Below are 22,155 nucleotides of genomic sequence, written 5' to 3' on the forward strand. Positions count from 1 at the left end.
GGGTTAAATATGTGTCCAAAAACACAAATATATCTTGAGCTTTTTTGTATCTCTTAGATACAGGACAGACACATCAAAACCTTTTTCCTTATGATTTATTTTTTGACTGTGTTTTTTTTGCCATTTATGAATGTGTTATTCAATGCATTTCTATGGGCGATAGTAGTAAAGGTCAAATTCAATATTTTATCAAATAGGCGACATGAATTGTAGTGCAGGCCAGTGAAATTAAGTAATGATGGACTGTCTTTTCTATTTGCTTATTTGAGCTGTTCTTGCCATAATATGGACTTGGTCTTTTACCAAATAGGGCTATCTTCTGTATACCACCCTTATCTTGTCACAACACAACTGATTGGCTCAAATGCCAATTAAGAATTAAGGAAATTAAGAAATATCACAAATTAACTTTTAACAAGGCACACTTTTTAATTGAAATACATTCCAGGTGACTACCTCATGAAGCTGGTTGGGAGAATGCCAAGCATGTGCAAAGCTGTCATCAAGGCAAAGGGTGGCTACTTTGAAGAATCTCAAATATAAAATATATTTTGATTTGTTTAACACTTTTTTGGTTACTACATGATTCATATGTGTTATTTCATAGGTTTAATGTATTGTCTATTATTATACAATATAGAAAATAATACAAATAAAGTAAAAGTAGGTGTGTCCAAACTTTTAACGGGTACTATATATAAACAATAGCCTCAATGAAGGCAAATTTTGATGGGTGGCAATTAGGAGCTTCTGTATGTACCCTGCATGGGGGGGATGTGTGTGGCCTTTCCATCGCATTGGTCAAACTCTTACCTGCTCTATGCTTTTAAATTCAGGACTAGGCTCAATCTGTGTCTGGGAAAAAATGCCCATTTGAAAGAAATCAGTCTTGATATAGAAACATATTATTCACAATTTTGATGGGAAAAGTTTAAACATGTCATTGTACCTTTTGCATACCAAAGAGAGGCAAAGAGATAAAGACACATTTGTATGCAGCCTCAGCGTCAGTTGGTGAGGGATTGCCTAATTGTGATTACAAATTAGCCTGATAGGAATTCCTGAAGTCGTCGGGGCCCGAATTGATTTAATGAATTTACAACATAATATTAAGAATACAAAGAACAGTGGAACATTGACTAATTTGATAATTGATTATTTAATAGGAAATATAGCTAAGGACACAAATGTCTGACTGTCCAATTTAAACCAATGCTATAAATGTGCAAATATTTGATTTATTGTATGTATGACTTAGTTTTTTTGCATTTTCTTACCAAACGGTTTTACATTTATAAATCATAATATCAGTCTATACTGTATATGATGTGCACATTTATTGTATAAGTTCCACAATGTCCTAGCAATAGAAATAAAAAAATTACCTAAACTTGAAGCATATAGATGTGGGTGTGAGAATATTTTTTTAGTTAGTTATTGGTTAGATTTGGCATGTGCAAGTTGAGGTCATTAGCTAGGTTTCTATCCAATTGGCGACAGATTTTCAAGTGAATATTCAAAAATGTGCAAAAAACAATATGCACATTTTCCCACTAGAGATGTGCTTCCATCACATTGACTTAATAAGATAATAATAAGCTGTGGGGGATGAGGTAGTGCACATAAAATGTTGAAATCAAATTTAACTCTACTGAGTTCAAGTCCCTTGATATTTATTGGAAAGGAGCATCAAGTGCATCACCTTGCACTTTTACTACCCTGTGAAGTTCATAATAACTTCCAGTGCCTTCAGAACGTATTAATAGCCCTTGACTTTTCCAAAAGTTGTTGTCTTATAGTCAATGTACAAAATGGCTTACATACTGTAGATTCTCAACCACCTACACACATTACCCCATAATGACAAAGTGAAAACATGTTTTTAGAAATGTATTGAGAAAGTATTTACACCCCTGAATCAATACTTTGTAGCAGCACCTTTGGCAGTGATTACAGCTTTGAGTCATTCTGGATAAGTCTATAAGAGCTTTACTCACCTGGATTGTGCAACATTTACCCATTAGTCTTTTCAAAATTATTCAAGCTCTGTCAAATTGGTTGTTGGTCATTGCTAGACAACCATTTTCAGATCTTGCCATAGATTTTCAAGCATATTTAAAGTCAAATCTGTAATTTTCCCATTCAGGAACATTCATTGTCTTGTTGGTAAGCAACTCCAGTGTAAATTTGGCCTTGTGTTTTATGTTATTGTCCTGCTGAAAGGTGAATTTATCTCCCAGTGTCTGTTGGAAAGCAGACTGAACTAGGGTTTCCTCTAGGATTTTGCCTATGCTTAGCTCCATTACGTTTATTTTTTTTATCCTGAAAAACTCCCCAGTCATTAACGATTAGAAGCATACCCATAACACCACTATGCTTGAAAATATAGACAGTGCTACTTGGTAATGTGTTGTATTGCATTTGCCCCAAACATAACACTTTGTATTCAGGACAAAAAAGCAAATTGCTTCGCCACATTTTTCGCAGCATTACTTTAGTGCCTTGTTGCTACAATAACAGTGCCACGTTTTGGAATATTTTATTTTGCACAGGCTTCCTTCTTTTCACTCTGTCAATTAGTATTGTGGAGTATTGTGGAGTAGCTACAATGTTGTTGATCCATTCTCAGTTTTCTTGTATCACAGCCATTCAACTTTGTAACTGTTTTATAGTCTCAATTAGCCTCTTGGTGAAATCCCTGAGAGGTTTTCTTCCTATCCAGCAACTGAGTCAGGAAGGACACCTGTATTTCTATAGTGACTGGATGTATTGATGCACCATCCAAAGTGTAATAAATAACTTCACCATGCTCAAAAGGATTTTAAATGTATGCTTTTTTCTACCCTTCTTTGCAAGGCATTGGAAAACCTCTCTGGTTTTTGCAGTTGAATCGGTGTTTAAACCCATTGAGGCCGGTAAGAAGGCGGGCAGGAAAAAAAATTAAGAGAGTGGAATATAATAAGAGTACATATGGGTTGCTGCAGAAGAATATTGATCATGAAGAGAGTGAGGATGAATTAACTGCGTTGGCAAAGTTTCAATCTCATCCTGATGGTGATGAATATGTTTTTTTTGCCCAGTCGGAGTGACATTTTTGGAGAGAATGGATCCTTGCCTTCTGGCTGATCCATATGTGGTGTCAGGTTGAGTGGAAAAGAGATCCGGGAATGTTTGGTCGATGAAAGGGACTCAAAGTGTAATCATGTAGATTTTTTGCATTTCTGCCTTCCAGAGGGAGTGTGTGCTCCACACCACGTGACTGGGGACAATAACTGTGACTTGCTTTCCTCTCCATAGCAGGGCGCAGTTGAAAGGAATGATAACTGGAGAGGTGTGAAATGTTGAGGAGGGTCAACCGAAGTTGAGGATTCCTGGTGTCTGTGACGCCCTGTTTGGTGCAACGCAGGCACAGTGGAGAGTGTGGTGAAACAGAGAAGACACTGTATGTACTACTGAGTTTTGATGCAGAGTTTTAACCAGATAAAGTCAAGTAAGGATGTCAAATCAAATCAAAATTCTAATGTTATTTGCTGTTCTGTTTTTAATGGGTGTGGAGTTAATTTTTTCACAAAGTGTAATGAATACTACAGAATAGTAGGCTGATAGACTGCCAATACAGTACGTTGCGTTATTCACCTAAACTCAGCAAAAAAGAAATGTCCTCTCACTGTCAACTGCGTTTATTTTCAGCAAATTTAACATGTGTAAATATTTGTATGAACATAACAAGATTCATCAACTGAGACATAAACTGAACAAGTTCCACACTCATGTGATGAACATAAATGGAATAATGTGTCCCTGAACAAAGGGGGATCAAAATCAAAAGTAACAGTCAGTATCTGGTGAGGCCACCAGCTGTATTAAGTACTGCAGTGCATCTCCTCCTCATGGACTGCACCAGATTTGGCAGTTCTTGCTGTGATATGTTACCCCACTCTTCCACCAAGACACCTGCAAGTTCCCGGACATTTCTGGGGGGAATGGCCCTAGCCTTCACCCACCGATCCAACAGGCCCCAGACGTGCTCAATGGGATTGAGATCCGGGCTCTTCGCTGGCCATGGCAGAACACTGACATACCTGTCTTGCAGGAAATCACGCACAGAACGAGCAGTATGGCTGGTGGCATTGTCATGCTGGAGGGTCATGTCAGGATGAACCTGCAGGAAGGATACCACATGAGGGAGGAGGATGTCTTCCCTGTAACGCACAGTATTGAGATTGCCTGCAATGACAACAATCTCAGTCCAATAATGCTGACACACACTGCCCCAGACCATGACGAACCCTTCACCTCCAAATTGATCCCGCTCCAAAGTACAGGCCTCGGTGTAACGATCATTCCTTCGACAATTAACGCGACTCCAACCATCACCCCTGGTGAGACAAAACCGCGACTCATCAGTGAAGGGCACTTTTTGCCAATCCTGTCTGATCCAGCGACGGTAGGTTTGTGCCCATAGGTGACGTTGTTGCCGGTGATGTCTGGTGAGGACCTACCTTACAACAGGCCTGCAAGCCCTCAGTCCAGCCTCTCAGCCAATTGAGGACAGTCTGAGCACTGATGGAGGGATTGTGCGTTCCTGGTGTAACTCAGACAGTTGTTGTTTCCATCCTGTACCTGTCCCGCAGGTGTGATGTTCGGATGTACCGATCCTGTGCAGGTGTTTTACACGTGGTCTGCCACTGCGAGGATGATCAGCTGTCCGTCCTGTCTCCCTGTAGCGCTGTCTTAGGCGTCTCACAGTACGGACATTGCAATTTATTGCCCTGGCCACATCTGCAGTCCTCATGCCTCCTTGCAGAATGCCTAAGGCACGTTCACGCAGATGAGCAGGGACCCTGGGCATTTTTCGTTTGGTGATTTTCGGAGTCAGTAGAAAGGCCTCTTTAGTGTCCTACGTTTTCATAACTGTGACCTTAATTGCCTACCATAGGCTGTTAGTGTCTTAACGACCGTTTCACAGGTGCATGTTCATTACTTGTTTATGGTTCATTGAACAAGCATGGGAAACAGTGTTTAAACACTTTTCAATGAAGATCTGTGAAGTTATTTGGATTTTTACGATTTATCTTTGAAAGACAGGGTCCTGAAAGAGGGACGTTTCTTTTTTTGCTGAGTTTATAACATTTGTACGCGGATCACGATAATAAAGAAGAAGAAGAAGAAGAAAAGTGGTCACTGAATTGTTTGGTGAGCATGAAAACTATGTAAACCATATGCCATGGCCATCTCAGTCACCAGTTCTCAACCCAATTTAACACTTATGGGAGATTCTTGAACGGCGCCTGACAGAGTTTTCCACCAAAAACAACAAAATATCAAATGATTTAATTTCTCATGGAAGAATGGTATCCCTCCAGTAGTGTTCCAGATACTTGTAGAACCTATGCCAAGGCGCATTGAAGCTGTTCTGGCTCATGTTGGCCAAATGCCCTAAGACGCTTTATTTTGGTGTTTTCTTTATTTTGGCAGTTACCTGTAGATATCATCATGATAAGTGCATCATCACCCCTTTGCAATGTTATGTCGGAGTCTTTGTGATGCTGAAATATTGCAGTTAAGTGCTATGCTGTTAGATAGAATACTTTATATCATTATTCCAAATACTTGTATCATAAAGATGTTGACATAGTGACATCTTGACATGTACAGTGCCTTGACATGTACAGTGCCTTGAACTTTGCGACCTTTTGCCACATTTCAGGCTTCAAACATAAAGATATAAAACTGTATTTTTTTGTGAAGAATCAACAACAAGTGGGACACAATCATGAAGTGGAACGACATTTATTGGATATTTCAAACGTTTTTAACAAATCAAAAACTGAAAAATTGGGCGTGCAAAATTATTCAGCCCCTTTACTTTCAGTGCAGCAAACTCTCTCCAGAAGTTCAGTGAGGATCTCTGAATGATCCAATGTTGACCTAAATGACTAATGATGATAAATACAATCCACCTGTGTGTAATCAAGTCTCCGTATAAATGCACCTGCACTGTGATAGTCTCAGAGGTCCGTTAAAAGCGCAGAGAGCATCATGAAGAACAAGGAACACACCAGGCAGGTCCGAGATACTGTTGTGAAGAAGTTTAAAGCCGGATTTGGATACAAAAAGATTTCCCAAGCTTTAAACATCCCAAGGAGCACTGTGCAAGCGATAATATTGAAATGGAAGGAGTATCAGACCACTGCAAATCTACCAAGACCTGGCCGTCCCTCTAAACTTTTAGCTCATACAAGGAGAAGACTGATCAGAGATGCAGCCAAGAGGCCCATGATCACTCTGGATGAACTGCAGAGATCTACAGCTGAGGTGGGAGACTCTGTCCATAGGACAACAATCAGTCGTATATTGCACAAATCTGGCCTTTCTGGAAGAGTGGCAAGAAGAAAGCCATTTCTTAAAGATATCCATAAAAAGTGTTGTTTAAAGTTTGCCACAAGCCACCTGGGAGACACACCAAACATGTGGAAGAAGGTGCTCTGGTCAGATGAAACCAAAATTGAACTTTTTGGCAACAACGCAAAACGTTATGTTTGGCGTAAAAGCAACACAGCTGAACACACCATCCCCACTGTCAAACATGGTGGTGGCAGCATCATGGTTTGGGCCTGCTTTTCTTCAGCAGGGACAGGGAAGATGGTTAAAATTGATGGGAAGATGGATGGAGCCAAATACAGGACCATTCTGGAAGAAAACCTGATGGAGTCTGCAAAAGACCTGAGACTGGGACAGAGATTTGTCTTCCAACAAGACAATGATCCAAAACATAAAGCAAAATCTACAATGGAATGGTTCAAAAATAAACATATTCAGGTGTTAGAATGGCCAAGTCAAAGTCCAGACCTGAATCCAATCGAGAATCTGTGGAAAGAACTGAAAACTGCTGTTCACAAATGCTCTCCATCCAACCTCACTGAGCTCGAGCTGTTTTGCAAGGAGGAATGGGAAAAAATGTCAGTCTCTCGATGTGCAAAACTGATAGAGACATACCCCAAGCGACTTACAGCTGTAGTCGCAGCAAAAGGTGGCGCTACAAAGTATTAACTTAAGGGGGCTGAATAATTTTGCACGCCCAATTTTTCAGTTTTTGATTTGTTAAAAAAGTTTGAAATATCCAATTAATGTCGTTCCACTTCATGATTGTGTCCCACTTGTTGTTGATTCTTCACAAAAAAATACAGTTTTTTAAATATCTTTATGTTTGAAGCCTGAAATGTGGCTAAAGGTCGCAAAGTTCAAGGGGGCCGAATACTTTCGCAAGGCACTGTATATCATGTGGGTTTGTATGAGACGTACTTATTTCAATCTCAGGTATACTCGATTATTTGTTGCGGCAAACTTCCTGCAAGTTTGTCAAATTTACTGTAAACTATATAGTGTGCCACAAAATGTTGCCAGAAGATAGAAAATGTTTGCCACTATTGTTGAATTTGCAGCAAAACATTGACAAAAATAATAAGTTATTGCCACTAGAGGCAAACAGAGTGCCAGAGGTTTTTATCTGGCAAACTATTTTCTCAAGATTCTATTTGAATCTGTGGCAAACTTGTGGCAACAATACTTTTTGCCAGTAGTGGCAAACAGTTTGCCAGAAGCCAGTATTGGTGAACACGAGTTCCAAGAACAGTAATCGTTGACAAGCAGTCAGGGGAAGAAGAAAAATCTGTTGGAAAATGGAAACCAAGCTAGCTAAAATACCCACCAGGGTTGTCCGGTGAGTGTAACTTATTAAACTTCCTAATAAACTTGCAAATTGTGTATGCCAATTTAAGGCCTGGTTAGCAATGTCATGTTGTGTGGGATAATTTGAAACACATCAGTTTCAATCTGTCAGCACGAATGACTGTCTAGTTAGCTAGCTAGAATGTTGTTTTTGTTTTGTGTTTTGTTAATGTTTCAGTGCATGCAGTACATTGCAAGTGGAACTAACTATGTTTATGAGAATAGTGAAGGGCATTGATGGCCAAAATGTCATGATTTTAATTATAATTTGACAAATAAGCATAAATATTTTAATTATGAGCGAGCTTTCCCCTATTCCTTCTAATTGACCAATAACTTAAATAATAATTGTTCAATCTGAGACGGAGTACAGTACATTGCCTTTGTCAATCATCTGCTTTACCAGCAGTGAGCCTGAAGTGCTTAATTCTGTGGATGGGATATAAACAAATTGAAAGCTGTTCAAAGTCATTTTTTTCAACACTCGAGGAGAAATCTTGCAACTCTTCATGACCCATGCATAATAATACACTTTTAAAAGCCAAAATGGTATGGGAATTTTATTTTTTTCCATTAAATGTGCTATGAATAGACTGTTAAAGCTTTTCCAAAACAACATCTCTATAGTTGTGCTTTTCATAAAAGAACAGCATTTTGGAAACGGTAACATAAATGACACATTAGACAACCAGAATTGAAATGCTTTATAATAGGTTATAAAACACAATCATTAATGAATCATATGGTAACGTCCCAAATGGCAGCCTATTCCTTATTTAGTTCACTACTTTTGACCATAGCCCTATGGAATAGTGTGTCATTTGGGTCACACACTGTGACTCAGCCCCACAGCAGGGATGTCAACAACTTCATAAGTCATTTATCACTCAGTCACCTCCTTACAACCACAACTAAACCCCTCATTTCAAATTCAACAGTGACATACACACCGATTCATATTGAATCATCTCCAAATCTGATGCAACCATCTAGGCATATACCTCAATACCATTAGTACATCATTATGTTTGTGTAAAGGCTAAAGGAAAGATTAATAGCAGTGATGAGGTCAGAACAAGAAAATATGAATTGATTGACCCTTCAAACCTCACCTCCCAAACCTCTATACGGTAGATTTTAGATTTTAAGTTTGATGCTTCCCTTACCCTTTAGACACACACACACAGACACACATACAGACACACACCCTGCTGCAGTAGGAATGGAAACCCTGGGTACCTACCAACCTCCGAGGCCATCACAGTAATGTTGTGCCACGGCATGTCTTCCCGGTCCAGACTCTGGGTAGTCTTTATAACTCCGCTGTCCATGTCAATGTTAAAATACTTATCTCCATGTTCACTGAGGTTGATGAAATACCTATTTTGAGAAAGGAGGAGGTAGAGGATAGTTTAAAAACGCATTAATACCGTTTCTGCACAGTCTAATAAAAATGTCATGCAGACCTGTGGAAATGGGAAATGCATCACAATGCAAAAACAAATTACCCTTGAAGGGTTGATGTCAAATGTATCCCTGTGTGCTATGGAGTCTACGGTCCACAGTTTACAGTACAGTGGTTGTGCATCCCAAATTGCACCCTATTTCCTATTTAGGGCGCTACTTTTGACTAGGGCCCATAGGACTAGGGCTCACTATAAGATCAGGACCCATAGGACTGCATCAATCTAAGTATCATAATAAAAAACATCCCCATCAAAATATGTCAGTTTAAGCTACAGATTTCAGTTTTGCATGGGCTATGTCTCAATCTGCCTATGTCCGCCTTACGTATCTGCGGTCGAAGATGGCCGAGTTACAGCAGTGCAGTGATGTAAAGTACTTAACCCTTGTGTAGTCTTAACATTCTGTATACTCCCCATGTCCTAGGGGTAAACAATTACCCTCCTTCAATTAACCCCTAAAATAAATCAGCTTAATTTAATTTTAAACCCCAAATCTATTTTGCATGAAGAAACAACCTGCCATTCATCACAAACCTTGTGAATATCTGTGTTTTCCCTCTTCACAATGCAGAAAGACTGCATTTAATCAGTGGACACCACCTGTTTTTATTACAACACACCTGTCATAATTGTTTTATTTACTAAAGTAGAGGTTTATTATTATTATTGCTAAAGATACTGCATAGGTGTAAACATGTTTTTTTTTTAGCAAGAGACAGCTCTTGTATAGCCTAAAAGTTGCAGAAATGTGAAGAAAGTCATTTTGAATGCATTTTATTGAAAGGAAGCAATAACAGTCTTGAACTTTCTTGGCAACATAGTGATATCTTCTGTACAATGAGGAATTCAACTACAAAATACTAGTCTTCTCCCATTTTTTTTAACCATTTCCACCACCCACAAGGTGTATAAACAACAACAATAAATAAGAATACAATAAGATAATAGACACAAACAAAAATGTGATGAACATAAATCAATCAAATTTAATTAGCAAACATGTAGGACAGTATGCAAGTGTGTGTTCATGGACTTGCAGATGTATTTATCACGTGCAGGACATATAAATCCTCCTCTTGCCTGCCCCAACTGCATTCTCAGGTGGATCAGGACAAGATTCAACAGCTTTCACAAGTGCTGCAGAGGCCACTGTGCGGGGGAGGTGCTCCCTTCTTTGAATGTGTGGGGTTGCAAGTGCCTTTCCCAGCTGCTCCAGGAACACCCTCCTCTTGTTCAGGTTATCAGGCATCCAGTTAGGGTTGATCTTGTTCCACGAAGGCATTGTATGAGGACACATGAATGATGTTATGGAAGATGACCAGGGACCAGCGGACAGTCCTCCTCCTGCAGCTGTAAGTTCCAGGCACCTTGTCCAGGTTGTCCACACCTCCTTTGTTGTGGTTGTCATCCAGGATGACGGCTGGCTTTCTGGCCTCATGATCACTTATCTCAGCCATTTTGTGCGGTGTGCTCAGGAGGGCCACATTCTTGTTCCTCTTTGGGAGGTAAGAAACTAGAATGGTAGTGGGGGTGAAGGCAAACTTTGATGAGAAGGCCTCTCTCCCCCTTTTTGCGAGGAGTGCAGGGAGCTCAGGCTTGTTCTTTCTAACTGTGCCAGCCATGGTGATCCTCCTCTTCAGGAGCTGCTGGCTGAGTTCGATCAGTAGCACACACAATCTCAAATTCTCATTGTATGTGTGTGTGTGTGTCTTTGTGGTTTTAGTGGTGTATAAATTATTTTATAACTGCCGGGTCAAAAATGACCCTAAGACATTCTTTGTACCCTGGTGGGTTACAGCTTTTATGGAAATATGAACAAAGGCGATGTTTCACTTTTTCTAATGTTGTGGTCACTCAAATTTCAAGTTGAAAAATTATCATGTAGGGGGTTTTCTCTGTGTAAGGTTCTGTATTTATTTTCTTAGTCAACCTTGTCGTCTCTTTCGTTTTGTTCTTGAAAGTAGCCCTGTTTTCATTGATTTCACCTGTGTTGGTTACTCATCTGGTCTCATCAGCTCCTTATTTAGTTCAGTTCATTCTGTTTGTGCCTTCGTGAGTATTGTTCATTTTGACTACTAAGCCTTTTTCAAGCTTCACTTCGCCACCGAAGTTAGTGGGGTTGTGCTCAATGTATTTACAGGCAAAGCCCTGGATTGGGCCACTGCCATATGGACTGCCAACAGCACAGAACTCGGATCCAAGACCAATTTCCACACCCTCTTCAAAGAGGTATTCGATCACTCTCCTTCCTGTCATCCTATAGGACACCTCCTCATAGAACTTCAACAAGGATGCAATTCAGCTGCCGAGTATGCCCTCGAGTTCCGCACCATGGCTGGAGGGAGTGGATGGAGTAAGGCTGCTTTACTTACCATCTACCGAAGAGGGTTCAATAGGGAACTTCAGGTGGCGCTGGCCTGTAAAGGTGACCTTAAGGATTTAAATCAATACGTTCATATGTCCATCTCCATCGTTGCCAACCGCCGAAGAACTCTGCCACCCAAGAACCCGAAACCTTCTCCTTCCATGATTCTGCCATCCCGTCCAAGTCTTCCAGAGCCCATGCAGTTGGGCCATGCTCCTCTCCCGTGTATCGAATGTCAAAAGCGGGTCCAAGAAGGGCTCTGCCTATACTGTGGAGGGAAAGATCATCTACTCAGACATTGCCCTGTTTGCCCCCCACAGAGAGATGAGAAGGGTCCCTCCGCTGCCATGCAGGTAGGTGTGTCCTTATTTCTAAATATCTCCCAGAAGCAATTCGTCATCCCAGTATTGATAACTGTGAAGGAGGTTACTAAGTACGTAGAGGGCTTAATAGATTCGGGTGCAGCAGGTAATTTTATCGATCACCAGCTAGTACAAGAGCTTGACAATGATCTAACACCTGTCACCCCTCTTTCTCCCTTAAGGTTTAACACCCTGAACGGGCAGCCATTGGGCACGGGCTTCATTACGCACCTAACAAATAGTGTCACCCTCCAGATTGGAGTCTTCCACACCGAAACTCTTCAACTCATGGAACTCTCCTCCCCCAAACAGCCACTCATCCTCAGACACCCAAGGTTTTGTCGTCACGACCCTGCAATCTCGTGGAGACAAGGTGAACTACTGTCCTGGTCTTCTATCTGCGTCACCAGTTGTCTCAGCCTACCCTGCAGAGTCACCACCATTGAGGACTCTGCCTTTGCAGTGCCACCCACCATACCATCTGAATACGACCAGTACAGCAATGTCTTCAGCAAAATCAAGGCCTTCACTCTGCCACCACATCGCCCAGGGGACTGGGCAATTGACTTACGCCCTGGAGTGTCCCCACTGAAGGGCCGTGTTTACCCACTATCTATCCCGGAAAATGAGGCAACAGAGAATTACATTGATGAATCACTAAAACGCTTTCATTTGTCCTTCTTCTTCCCCATCTTCTTCTTCATTGGTAAAAAGGACAGTGGTCTCCGTCCATGTATTGATTACCATTCCCTGAATGACATCACGGTAAAGAACCATTTCCCTCTTCCTCTGATCCCAGCGACCCTTGAACAAGTGGGCCGCCCCAACATCTATACAAAACTCGACCTGCGAAGTGCATATAACCTTATCCGTAAAGGCGACAAATGGAAGACGGCCTTTATCACCACACAAGGGCACTACGAATACCTGGTCATGCCCTACGGCCTCCATAAAGCCCCCGCCGTCTTCCAATCCTTCACAAACAAGGTTTTCCAGGATATAATCAACTGCTTTCTCATCGTCTACATTGATGACATCCTGATTTACTCACACCCCCTGAATGAACACATACAGCATGTGCAAAAGGTTCTTCAACGGCTCCTTGACCATAACCTTTATGTGAAGACTGAAAAGAGCACCTCCAATGTAACCTTTGTAAACTTCCTCAGTTTCGTACGGACACCTGGAGGGGTCAGCATGGATGAGAACAAAGTCACCGAGAACAAAGTCACCAAACCCACCACCGTTAAGGAACTCCGACATTTCATTGGGTTCTACAACTACTATCGCCGGTTCATTCGGAACCGCCTCTTCACCTCAGCTCCTGTCCTTCGCCAACCTGATCCGACCCTTCCTTTTACCCTGGAGGTGGATGCCTCCGAAGTAGGAGTAGAAGCCATCCTCTCTTAGCGGGTGGGAACACCTCCAAAATCACATCCCTGTGCCTTCTTCTCCAGGAAGTTATCCCCTGCTGAGAGGAATTACGATGTGGGGAACAGAGAACTCGTCGCCATCAAGCTGGCCCTCGAGGAGTGGCGCCATTGGTTGGTGGTCGCACAACATCCCTTTCTCATCCTAACAGATCATCATAATCTGGAATATATCAGAGGGGCCAAGAAGTTAAACTCCAGACAAGCCGGCTGGGCTCTCTGCTTCACACGTTTCCATTTTTATGTTACTTACGTCCCTGTAAAGAAAAACGTAAAAGCTGGTGCTCGCTCCCACCAGTTTGACCTTCTGTCAGACCCTACATCCATTCTTCCTTTCTCATGCATTATGGGACCGGTACAGTGGGAGGTTCACTCTGCCATACAAGAAGCCCTAACCTCAGACCAGGCTCCTCCTGAGACACCAGCTGGGAAGAATTACATACCAGCAGCTGTTAGCCCCAACTGATGCAATGGTGTAACAAGTCCTTGGTGTCAGGACATCCGGGCATTACACGAAAGTTGGTGGTGGTACTGTAATGTTCTGTTTTTATTTTCTTAGTCAACCTTGTTTTCTGTTTTGTTGTGTTCTTGTTGGTAGCCCTGTTTCATTGTGTTCTTGAACGTAGCCCTGTCTTTCATTTTTGTTCATTTCTTTCACCTGTGTTAGTTACTCACCTGGTCTCATCAGCTCCGTATTTAGTTCAGTTTATTCTGTTTGTGCCTTTGTGAGTTATTTTTCATTTAGACTACTAAACCTTTTCCTAGCTTGTTTATGTGAACCAGTTAGAGCCTTCAGTCCTTGTTTTGATTTACCTGCCTGTTTGCCTACCTGTGTATGACCATTGCCTGCCTGTGACTATAATTCCTGCCTTCTGTGAATGTGAAATTAACACCTGCCATGCTCTGCGCGTGAATCTACACTTTTTTTTTATCCCTGAGTATTCATTGCACTCTGTTTTGACCCTTAAGACATCACAAGGGTTAAGTATACTTTAAAGTACTATTCCATTTTTTAAAGTACTATTTAATATTTTTACTCCACTACATTCCTACAATTAATTTTAGTTTTTACTCCATACATTCTCCCTGTCTCCCAAAAGTAGTCATTACATTTTGAACACATAGAAGGACAGGAAAATGGTCCAATTCACCCACTTATCAAGAGAAAATCCCTGGTCATCTCTACTGACTCTGATCTGGCAGACTCACTAAACACAAATGCTTTGTTATAAATTATTTCTGAGTGTTGGAGTGTGCCCCTGACTATCCATATTAAAAATCAAAATAATAATAATAATTAAATCATGCCATCTGGTTTGCTTAATATAAGGAATTTGAAATTATTTATACTTTTACTTTTGATACTTAATAAGTATATTTAAAACAAAATATTTTTACTCAAGTATTATTTTACTGGGTGCCTTCCACTTTTTTACTTGAGTCATGTTATATTAAGGTATTTTTACTCAATATGACGAATGGCAACTTTTTCAACCACTACAGTGGTGTTTGTCAGACCATGAGACATCCCGGAAATCGGTCTTCTGATGAAAACGTCTGTAGCGTCGAATGGTTTGGCCTACAAAGTAATATGGCCACTCTAAGCTCTCTGTTTTGCTCTACAACCCCCACGGATCACGTTCGAAAGTGACCCATACAAATTAATGTAAGTATGGAGGACGTTTTGTTGCAACACAAATCAGGGGTTAAATGTGTATCCAAAAAACTAAAATTTCCTGAGCTTTCTTATATCTCCTCGATATAGGACAGACACTTCAAAACCGTATACATTATGATAATTTTTTTGACTGTATTTTACTGCCATTTATGAATGTGTTATTCAATCCATTTCTATCGGCAAAAGTACTTTTACATTTGACGTTTTATTAATTTAGCAGACGCTCTTATCCAGAGTGAATTACAGTAGAGTGCATACATTTTCATACTTTTTTCGTAGTAAAGGCAAAATTCAATATTTTATCAAATTATATATATTTGTATATTTATAATTAAAGAGGTCCTAAAATGTAAAATAAAATAGCTATATAATGCATGTTAAGACCATTTTAAAACAATTCCATATGTTAGCCTATATGCAGGTCAGATTTTTATTATGTGTGAAATGAACATTGAATGTGTGGTTGGTAATTTATCTTTTAATGAACCAATTAAGACTGAAAGAGAGATTTTAACAGCAAGGTTCAAGCGTTTGGTGGTTACATGGGAGGAATCAAAAACAGAATGGGCGTTTGCATGATCATGTGATTCCATAAGACGTCGAAATAGTGAAATGTTTTTAAGTGTGACATTTTGACAGCACAAAAAATGCCTAAACACAACCTCATATCATATCAATTGCTTGGTGTGGTGGGTTTTGCATCAGTCTATAAGGTAACTGAATACGATGGCAAAAGTTACACTCTCCTGGTAAACTGAAATCCTCCAACAAAGTTTGCCTGTCAATTATTCACATGTCAGTGTCCTGAGATGGACATTCGCTAATGGCCTATACTCCTTATAGGGGTCAAGTAAGTCCAGAATTGGGCAGGTTACTTTATAAATGTAATCTTTACAGGTTCTAGTTAACTGTCCAAAATTGTAATCAGTAACGTAACTTTTGGATTACCAAAACTCAGTAACTTAATCGGATTATTTTCAGTTACTTTCGGAATGCTTTCCCCGTAAAGAGATTCTCCAGTACTTCTGTATACTTTTAGCCAGTTGTTCTGAAAGTAGCACTCACGAGACAGAAGTGGTCCCTGAAAACTGCCTACTACCTCATATTTGCACCATCTCTCTATATATATCTCTCTCTCTATATATATCTATATATATATCTCTCTCTCTATATATCTATATATCTATATCTCTCTCTCTCTCTCTCTCTCTCTCTCTCTCTCTCTCTCTCTCTCTCTCTCTCTCAGTGTGCATCTTACTAGCTGTAACTCAAATGGTGAGGGGCTGAAGCTCATTGGCTAGAACTCGAATTGGTAGGGGGGCTGGCGCACGTGTAGGAAAAATGGCACCAAACAGCTTCCATGAAACTTTCAAACTAGGATTTTCGTGTCTAATTGAGGTAAAACAGTAATTATGCTCATAGATTATATGCATGTATGAACTACATATTGACACATCAAGCCCAAAGAGGGAGGTTTAAAAAATGCTTATTATTCACCAAAATTCCAGAGTATGTCTTTAAGAGGCATTAGAAGACAAAAAGGATCAATCAAACGCATTTGGTGTCTCATCATAGTGGTCTCTGACTTGTGGTGGAACAAACGTAAACTTATGGCTTTTTTCACTGCTGAATTAAATGTCATTGAGGAGACTGAAAGGTGTCATAATGTATTTTTTTGCAAACATATTTTATAAATGTAAAACCCCTTTCATTGCAATATAGATACATTTTTTATGGTTCTTTATATAACCTTTATGGAGAATGATTCTATAAAGAATGACTATTTGTAGATCTTTCAAAGAACCATACAGGTTTTTTTATTACGGGAAGCCATATTATATTCTTAAAATTCCATAGGTGTTATTATTGGGTTAGGTGACAAGTTTAATTAAGTGAGCTTCCTCTGGAACAGCTGCAGTTCCTTGAGGAGAGACTTGAAAACCATTGATTGATTTAGTCAACCATTCTCAATTGTTCTCAATTGACTCAAAGTCTTTTACAAGACACTGTCACTGGCCATAGTATAGAATGGCATAAAACAACATGTTAGATGAACTGGAATGACACTCACTCACGGTTGCACAAAAAGAGCCGCCCCAAAATATTCTAATGAGCTGCTTCCCCTACATTTGAATTATAACTAAACGAGCAAAGAACCCTTTGGTGAACTGTAAAGAACCATCAAAGAACTCAAAGGTTAATTTGAGTCATTATGATTCCACATAGAACCATCACCCTTCCCAAAGCACCCTTGAGGAACCCTCATATTTTAGTGTGTACAGTTTTTTGTATTTTTTTGTAATCAGATAACTCTCTAACCCTGAGTCATACATAGGGCTTTATTAAAAAATATGTTAGTACTATTACAGAAGGCCATTTACAGTGCACTACGAGTGTGACACAGGTTATTACTCTCTGTAACTTAAAGAGTTGCTAGAGAACTCTCATCATGGAGGTGTCAGATCAGACAGCACCTTGGTCAGAGGAACTTGAAGATGTTGCTGTGATGATTATGACTCACCACCTTGTTCGGCAATTAAAATGTGTCAATAACAAAGGGACCTGAAATGATCTTTAATAAAATCTAACTACTGGCCTTATTTCTTTGTATCTTGAGGGAACATAAATGATACATGAGGCAAAAGCAGCATCAGCGATCAGAGAGAGAGAGAGAGAGAGAGATTGCTATCTGTCCCCAACAGCAAACCGTCAACCACTAACTCAAGGAATATTATTTTGTGGCATTTTTATTTTCCTCAGTTCAAATGGATTTTATTCAAACCTTTCCCATTGTCTCTTCCATTCTGGTGGTGAACAGTGAGACAGAGAGCTCTACGAATTAGACGAGGGGAGGTATCCCACCAGGACCCTTTCATATGTAGATGTCATTTTGTTTAACACAAATCCCTTTCAAATATCTTAAACTGTTGATTCACAATAAGAATCTTGTTTAAAAAATGTCAGACTCCGTCAGCATCTCTATCACTCCTTGAAAATGTATTATAGATACATCTTTCTTCATAAAGGGTCTGGCTAGCCAGCCTGTCTTTTGCAGACATGGCGGAAAGAGATATGGCCACAATAACATGTGAAGGGACTGCGGTTCAGTGCTTAATACAGTTTAGGAATTCCCATATGTACAGCGTGGTGTTTCACAAAACCAAGATCTTATATCATGTAATATGGACTATTAGATTACAATCTATTGGGGTATGGATAATATACTGTATCTGATATGAGGTTTTGACGCAATTCCCTCTTCATTTCTTGGAATGTGAAAATGAATACAAGGTTTGTATAGACTGAATGGCCCTAAGCTTTTAGACATGATAATTGGAGCCCATGCCGTGCAAACTAGGAAAGCTGATTCCTATTAGGACACTGAAAGGTTGTATGTTTTTATAAAATCAGGTTAATATTACCATATCTTTGCGCGTGAGCATACATGCATATTATGTGTTGTCTAGTAGTTAAATGTATACTCATAACAACAAAACATTTGCCTGACCAGACTGGAGAATCATGTTTGAACACAAAACATGGAGTGGACACATGATTAGCCTAGTTCTGGAAACTGTACTACCCAGGCTTAGCGATGAGGTGATGCAAACAGAGAATAGATTGTCTCCAAGCTCTTACCTGACAGGACTGTTTTTGCTGTCTGGATCCCGGGCTGTTACAGCCCCCACCTCTGTACCAATATGAGCGTTTTCATAAACATCCATGATGTAATAATCCATAGAGAATACAGGAGGCTCGTCCACATCTCCCACAGTGATCTTTAGGGTGGCAGTGTCTTTGAAAGGACCAAGGTAGGAAAAACGAGGTTCCACGTGGGTATTCACTCCTTCAATGTGAAGGGTGTAGGTCTTCTTCCTCTCATAGTTCAGTGGCTGTATGTCCAGGAAAAAGGCACCAGGAAAACATGCAGGATTAGGAACATACTTTACTCCACTTGTGTACCATGTAATTACAATGCAAGTAGCCCACTAAAGTACTATGTTACAACATTTTAAACCAATGCGTCCCACAGCAACACCAGCATGTTTTAAACCAGTGTGTTTGAGATGTCTACAGACTTCTGGGTTAGCTCTATCAAGGAAGAGCTGAGAGGCTCAAGAACACGCACATGGAACATTTGCTCTATGACGCTCACAAGCTATAGAAGTGTTGTTACAAGGTAAGGGGTTCTTCTAAAAAGAAGATCATTAGAAATCCCATGACATATTGTAAATAATACTGTAATAATCTCACATGGTTGCTGTCACAAACTCCACACAATTGTCACTGACTAGTTGCATATTAATTTCACAGCGAGCAAACAACAAATGTACAGCATTCATATGAATTCATTTTTAGCAGGTTTTTGCTCTGGCAAAACATTTTTATTGACATTTGTAAAATGGAATGGAAAAACACTTAAGTGTGAGGCCAAATACAGGGGATGGACATGCAGATAAATGAAATTCAGATAAATGAAAAGCCAATCTTTGCTGGGGTTTCGGGAGAGATAGGGTTAATCCAGCTGTTCCCAAACTAGGGTACCCGACCCCAAGTTTCCAAGACCACAGTGTTCTCCATAATTGGGAAATGGAAAAAGTATGGAACTACCCAGACTCTGCATAGAGCTGGCCGTCCTACCAAACTGAGCAAACGGGCAAGGAGGACGTTGGTCAGAAAGGTGACCAAGAAACCAATCACTAGTGACAGAAATACGGAGTTCCTTTGCTGAGATGGAAGAACCTGCCAGAGGACAACAAACTCTGCACCAGGGGCTCCCAAACTACGGTCCGCGACCCCACGTGGGTTCGTGTAATATGAAAATGGAGTAGCTGGAGAATTTCTACAAAACAATAAATAATAATATATACATATATCCTACCAGCAAGACATTAGAAACTGTAATATCTTATGTTTCACCAAGTCGTGGCTGAAAGATGACATGAATAACATACAGCAGGCTTATTATACACTGTACTGGCAGGATAGAACAGTAGCCTCTGGTAAGACAAGGGGTGGCGGTCTATGTACAATTGTAAACAACAGCTGTTGCACGATATCTAAGGAATATTCAAGGTTAAATTAGTCAGGTTTGTAGGCCTCCTTGCTTGCACACACTTTTTCAGTTCTGCCCTACACCCCCGTGCTTCACGGTTGGGAGGGTGTTTTCAGCTTGCAAGCCTCCCCTTTTTTCCTCCAAACATAACGATGGTCATTATGGCAAAACAGTTCTGTTTTTGTTTCATTAGACCAGAGGACTTTTCTCCAGAAAGTACCATCTTTGTCCCCATGTGCAGTTGCAGACCGTAGTATGGCTTTTTTTATGACGGTTTTGGATCAGTGGCTTCTTCCTTGTTGAACGGCTTTTCACCTTAGTTCTGTTTAGGACTCGTTTTACTGTGGATATAGATGCTTTGTCCCTGTTTCCTCCAGCATCTTCACAAGGTCCTTTGCTATTGTTCTGGGATTGATTTGCACTTTTCGCACCAAAGTACATTTATATCTAGGAGACAGAACGCTCCTCCTTCCTGAGCGGTATGACGGCTGCTTGGTCCGATGGTGTTTATACTTGCGTACTATTGTCTGTACAGATGAACGTGGTACCTTCAGGCATTTGGAAATTGCTCCCAAGCATGAACCAGATTTGTGGAGGTCTAAAATGTTTGATTATTTTGATTTTCCCATGATTTCAAGCAAAGAGGCACTGAGTTTGAAGGTAGGTCTTGAAATACATCTGAAGGTACACCTCCAATTGCCTCAAATTATGTCAATTAGCCTATCAGAAGCTTCTAAAGCCATGACATCATTTTCTGGAATTTTCCAAGCTGTTTAAAGGCACAATCAACTTAGTGTATGTAAACTTCTTACCCACTGGAATTGTGATACAGTGAGTTATAAGTGAAATAATCTGTCTGTAAAAAATTATTGGAAAAATGACTTGTGTCATGAACAAAGTAGATAATCGACTTGCCAACAAGAAATTTGTGGAGTGGTTAAAAAACACATTTTAATGACTCCAACCTAAGTGTATGTAAACTTTCGAATTCAACTGTATTTGAGAATGCTATTCATTGACTACAGCTCAGCTTTCAACACCATAGTGCTCTCAAAGCTCATCACTAAGTTAAGGACCCTGGCACTAAACACCTCCCTCTTCAACTGGTCCTGGACTTCCTGACGGGCCACCCCCAGTTGGTAAGGGTAGGTAACAACACTTTCGGCACTTTGATCCTCAACACTAGGGCCCCTCAGGGGAGTGTGCTCAGTCCCCTCCTGTACTCCCTGTTCACTCATGACTGCACGGCCAGGCACGACTCCAACTCCATTATTAAGTTTGGCGATGAAACAACAGTGATAAGCCTGATCACCAACAACGAAGAGACATTCTATAGGGAGGAGGTCAGAGACCTGACCATGTGGTGCAAGGACAACAACCTCTCCCTCAACATGATCAAGACAAAGGAGATGATTGTGGACTACAAGAAAAGGAAGACCGAGAACGCCCCCATTCTCATCGACGGGGGGCATGTAGTAAAGCAGGTTGAGAGCTTCAAGTTCCTTGGCGTCCACCTCACCAACAAACTAACATGGTCCAAGCACACTAAGACAGTTGTGAAGAGGGCACAACAAAACCTATTCCCCCTCAGGAGACTGGAAATATTTTGCATGGTCCTCAGATCCTCAAAATGTTCTACAGCTGCACAATCGAGAGCATGCTGATGGGTTGCATCAGTGCCTAGTATGGCAACTGCTCGGCCTCCATCCGCAAGGCACTACAGAGAGCAGTGCGTACGGCCCAGTACATCACTGGGGCCAAGCTTCCTGCCATCCAGGACCTCTATACCAGGCGGTGTCAGAGGAAGGCCCTAAAAATTGTCAAATACTCCAGCCACCCTAGTCATAAACTGTTCTCTCTGCTACCGCATGGCAAGCGGTACCGGAGCGCCAAGTCTAGGTCCAAGAGGCGTCTAAACAGCTTCTACCTCTAATCCATAAGACTCCTGAACATCTAATCAAATGGCTACCCAGACTATTTTCATTGCCCCCCCCTTTTATGCTGCTGCTACTCTCTGTTATTATCTATGCATAGTCACTTTAATAACTCTACCTATGTACATGTAGA

At 40.6% G+C, this 22,155-nt stretch overlaps 1 protein-coding gene across 3 annotated transcripts in view; it reads right to left on the minus strand.

Annotated features, from left to right (window-relative positions):
• Positions 1-22,155, minus strand: part of LOC139420429 (cadherin-18-like) — a 409,544-nt gene that overhangs the window by 38,282 nt on the left and 349,107 nt on the right. For all 3 annotated transcript variants that reach the window (XM_071170551.1, XM_071170553.1, XM_071170554.1), the window contains 2 exons: positions 18,672-18,925; positions 8,975-9,111 (listed from right to left, as the gene is read on the minus strand). In XM_071170551.1, coding sequence (XP_071026652.1) covers positions 8,975-9,111; positions 18,672-18,925 — 391 coding nt within the window. The remainder of the gene's footprint in view (positions 1-8,974; positions 9,112-18,671; positions 18,926-22,155) is intronic.

The sequence above is a fragment of the Oncorhynchus clarkii genome, chromosome 11 (genome assembly GCF_045791955.1).
Source record: "Oncorhynchus clarkii lewisi isolate Uvic-CL-2024 chromosome 11, UVic_Ocla_1.0, whole genome shotgun sequence".
NCBI lineage: Eukaryota > Metazoa > Chordata > Actinopteri > Salmoniformes > Salmonidae > Oncorhynchus > Oncorhynchus clarkii.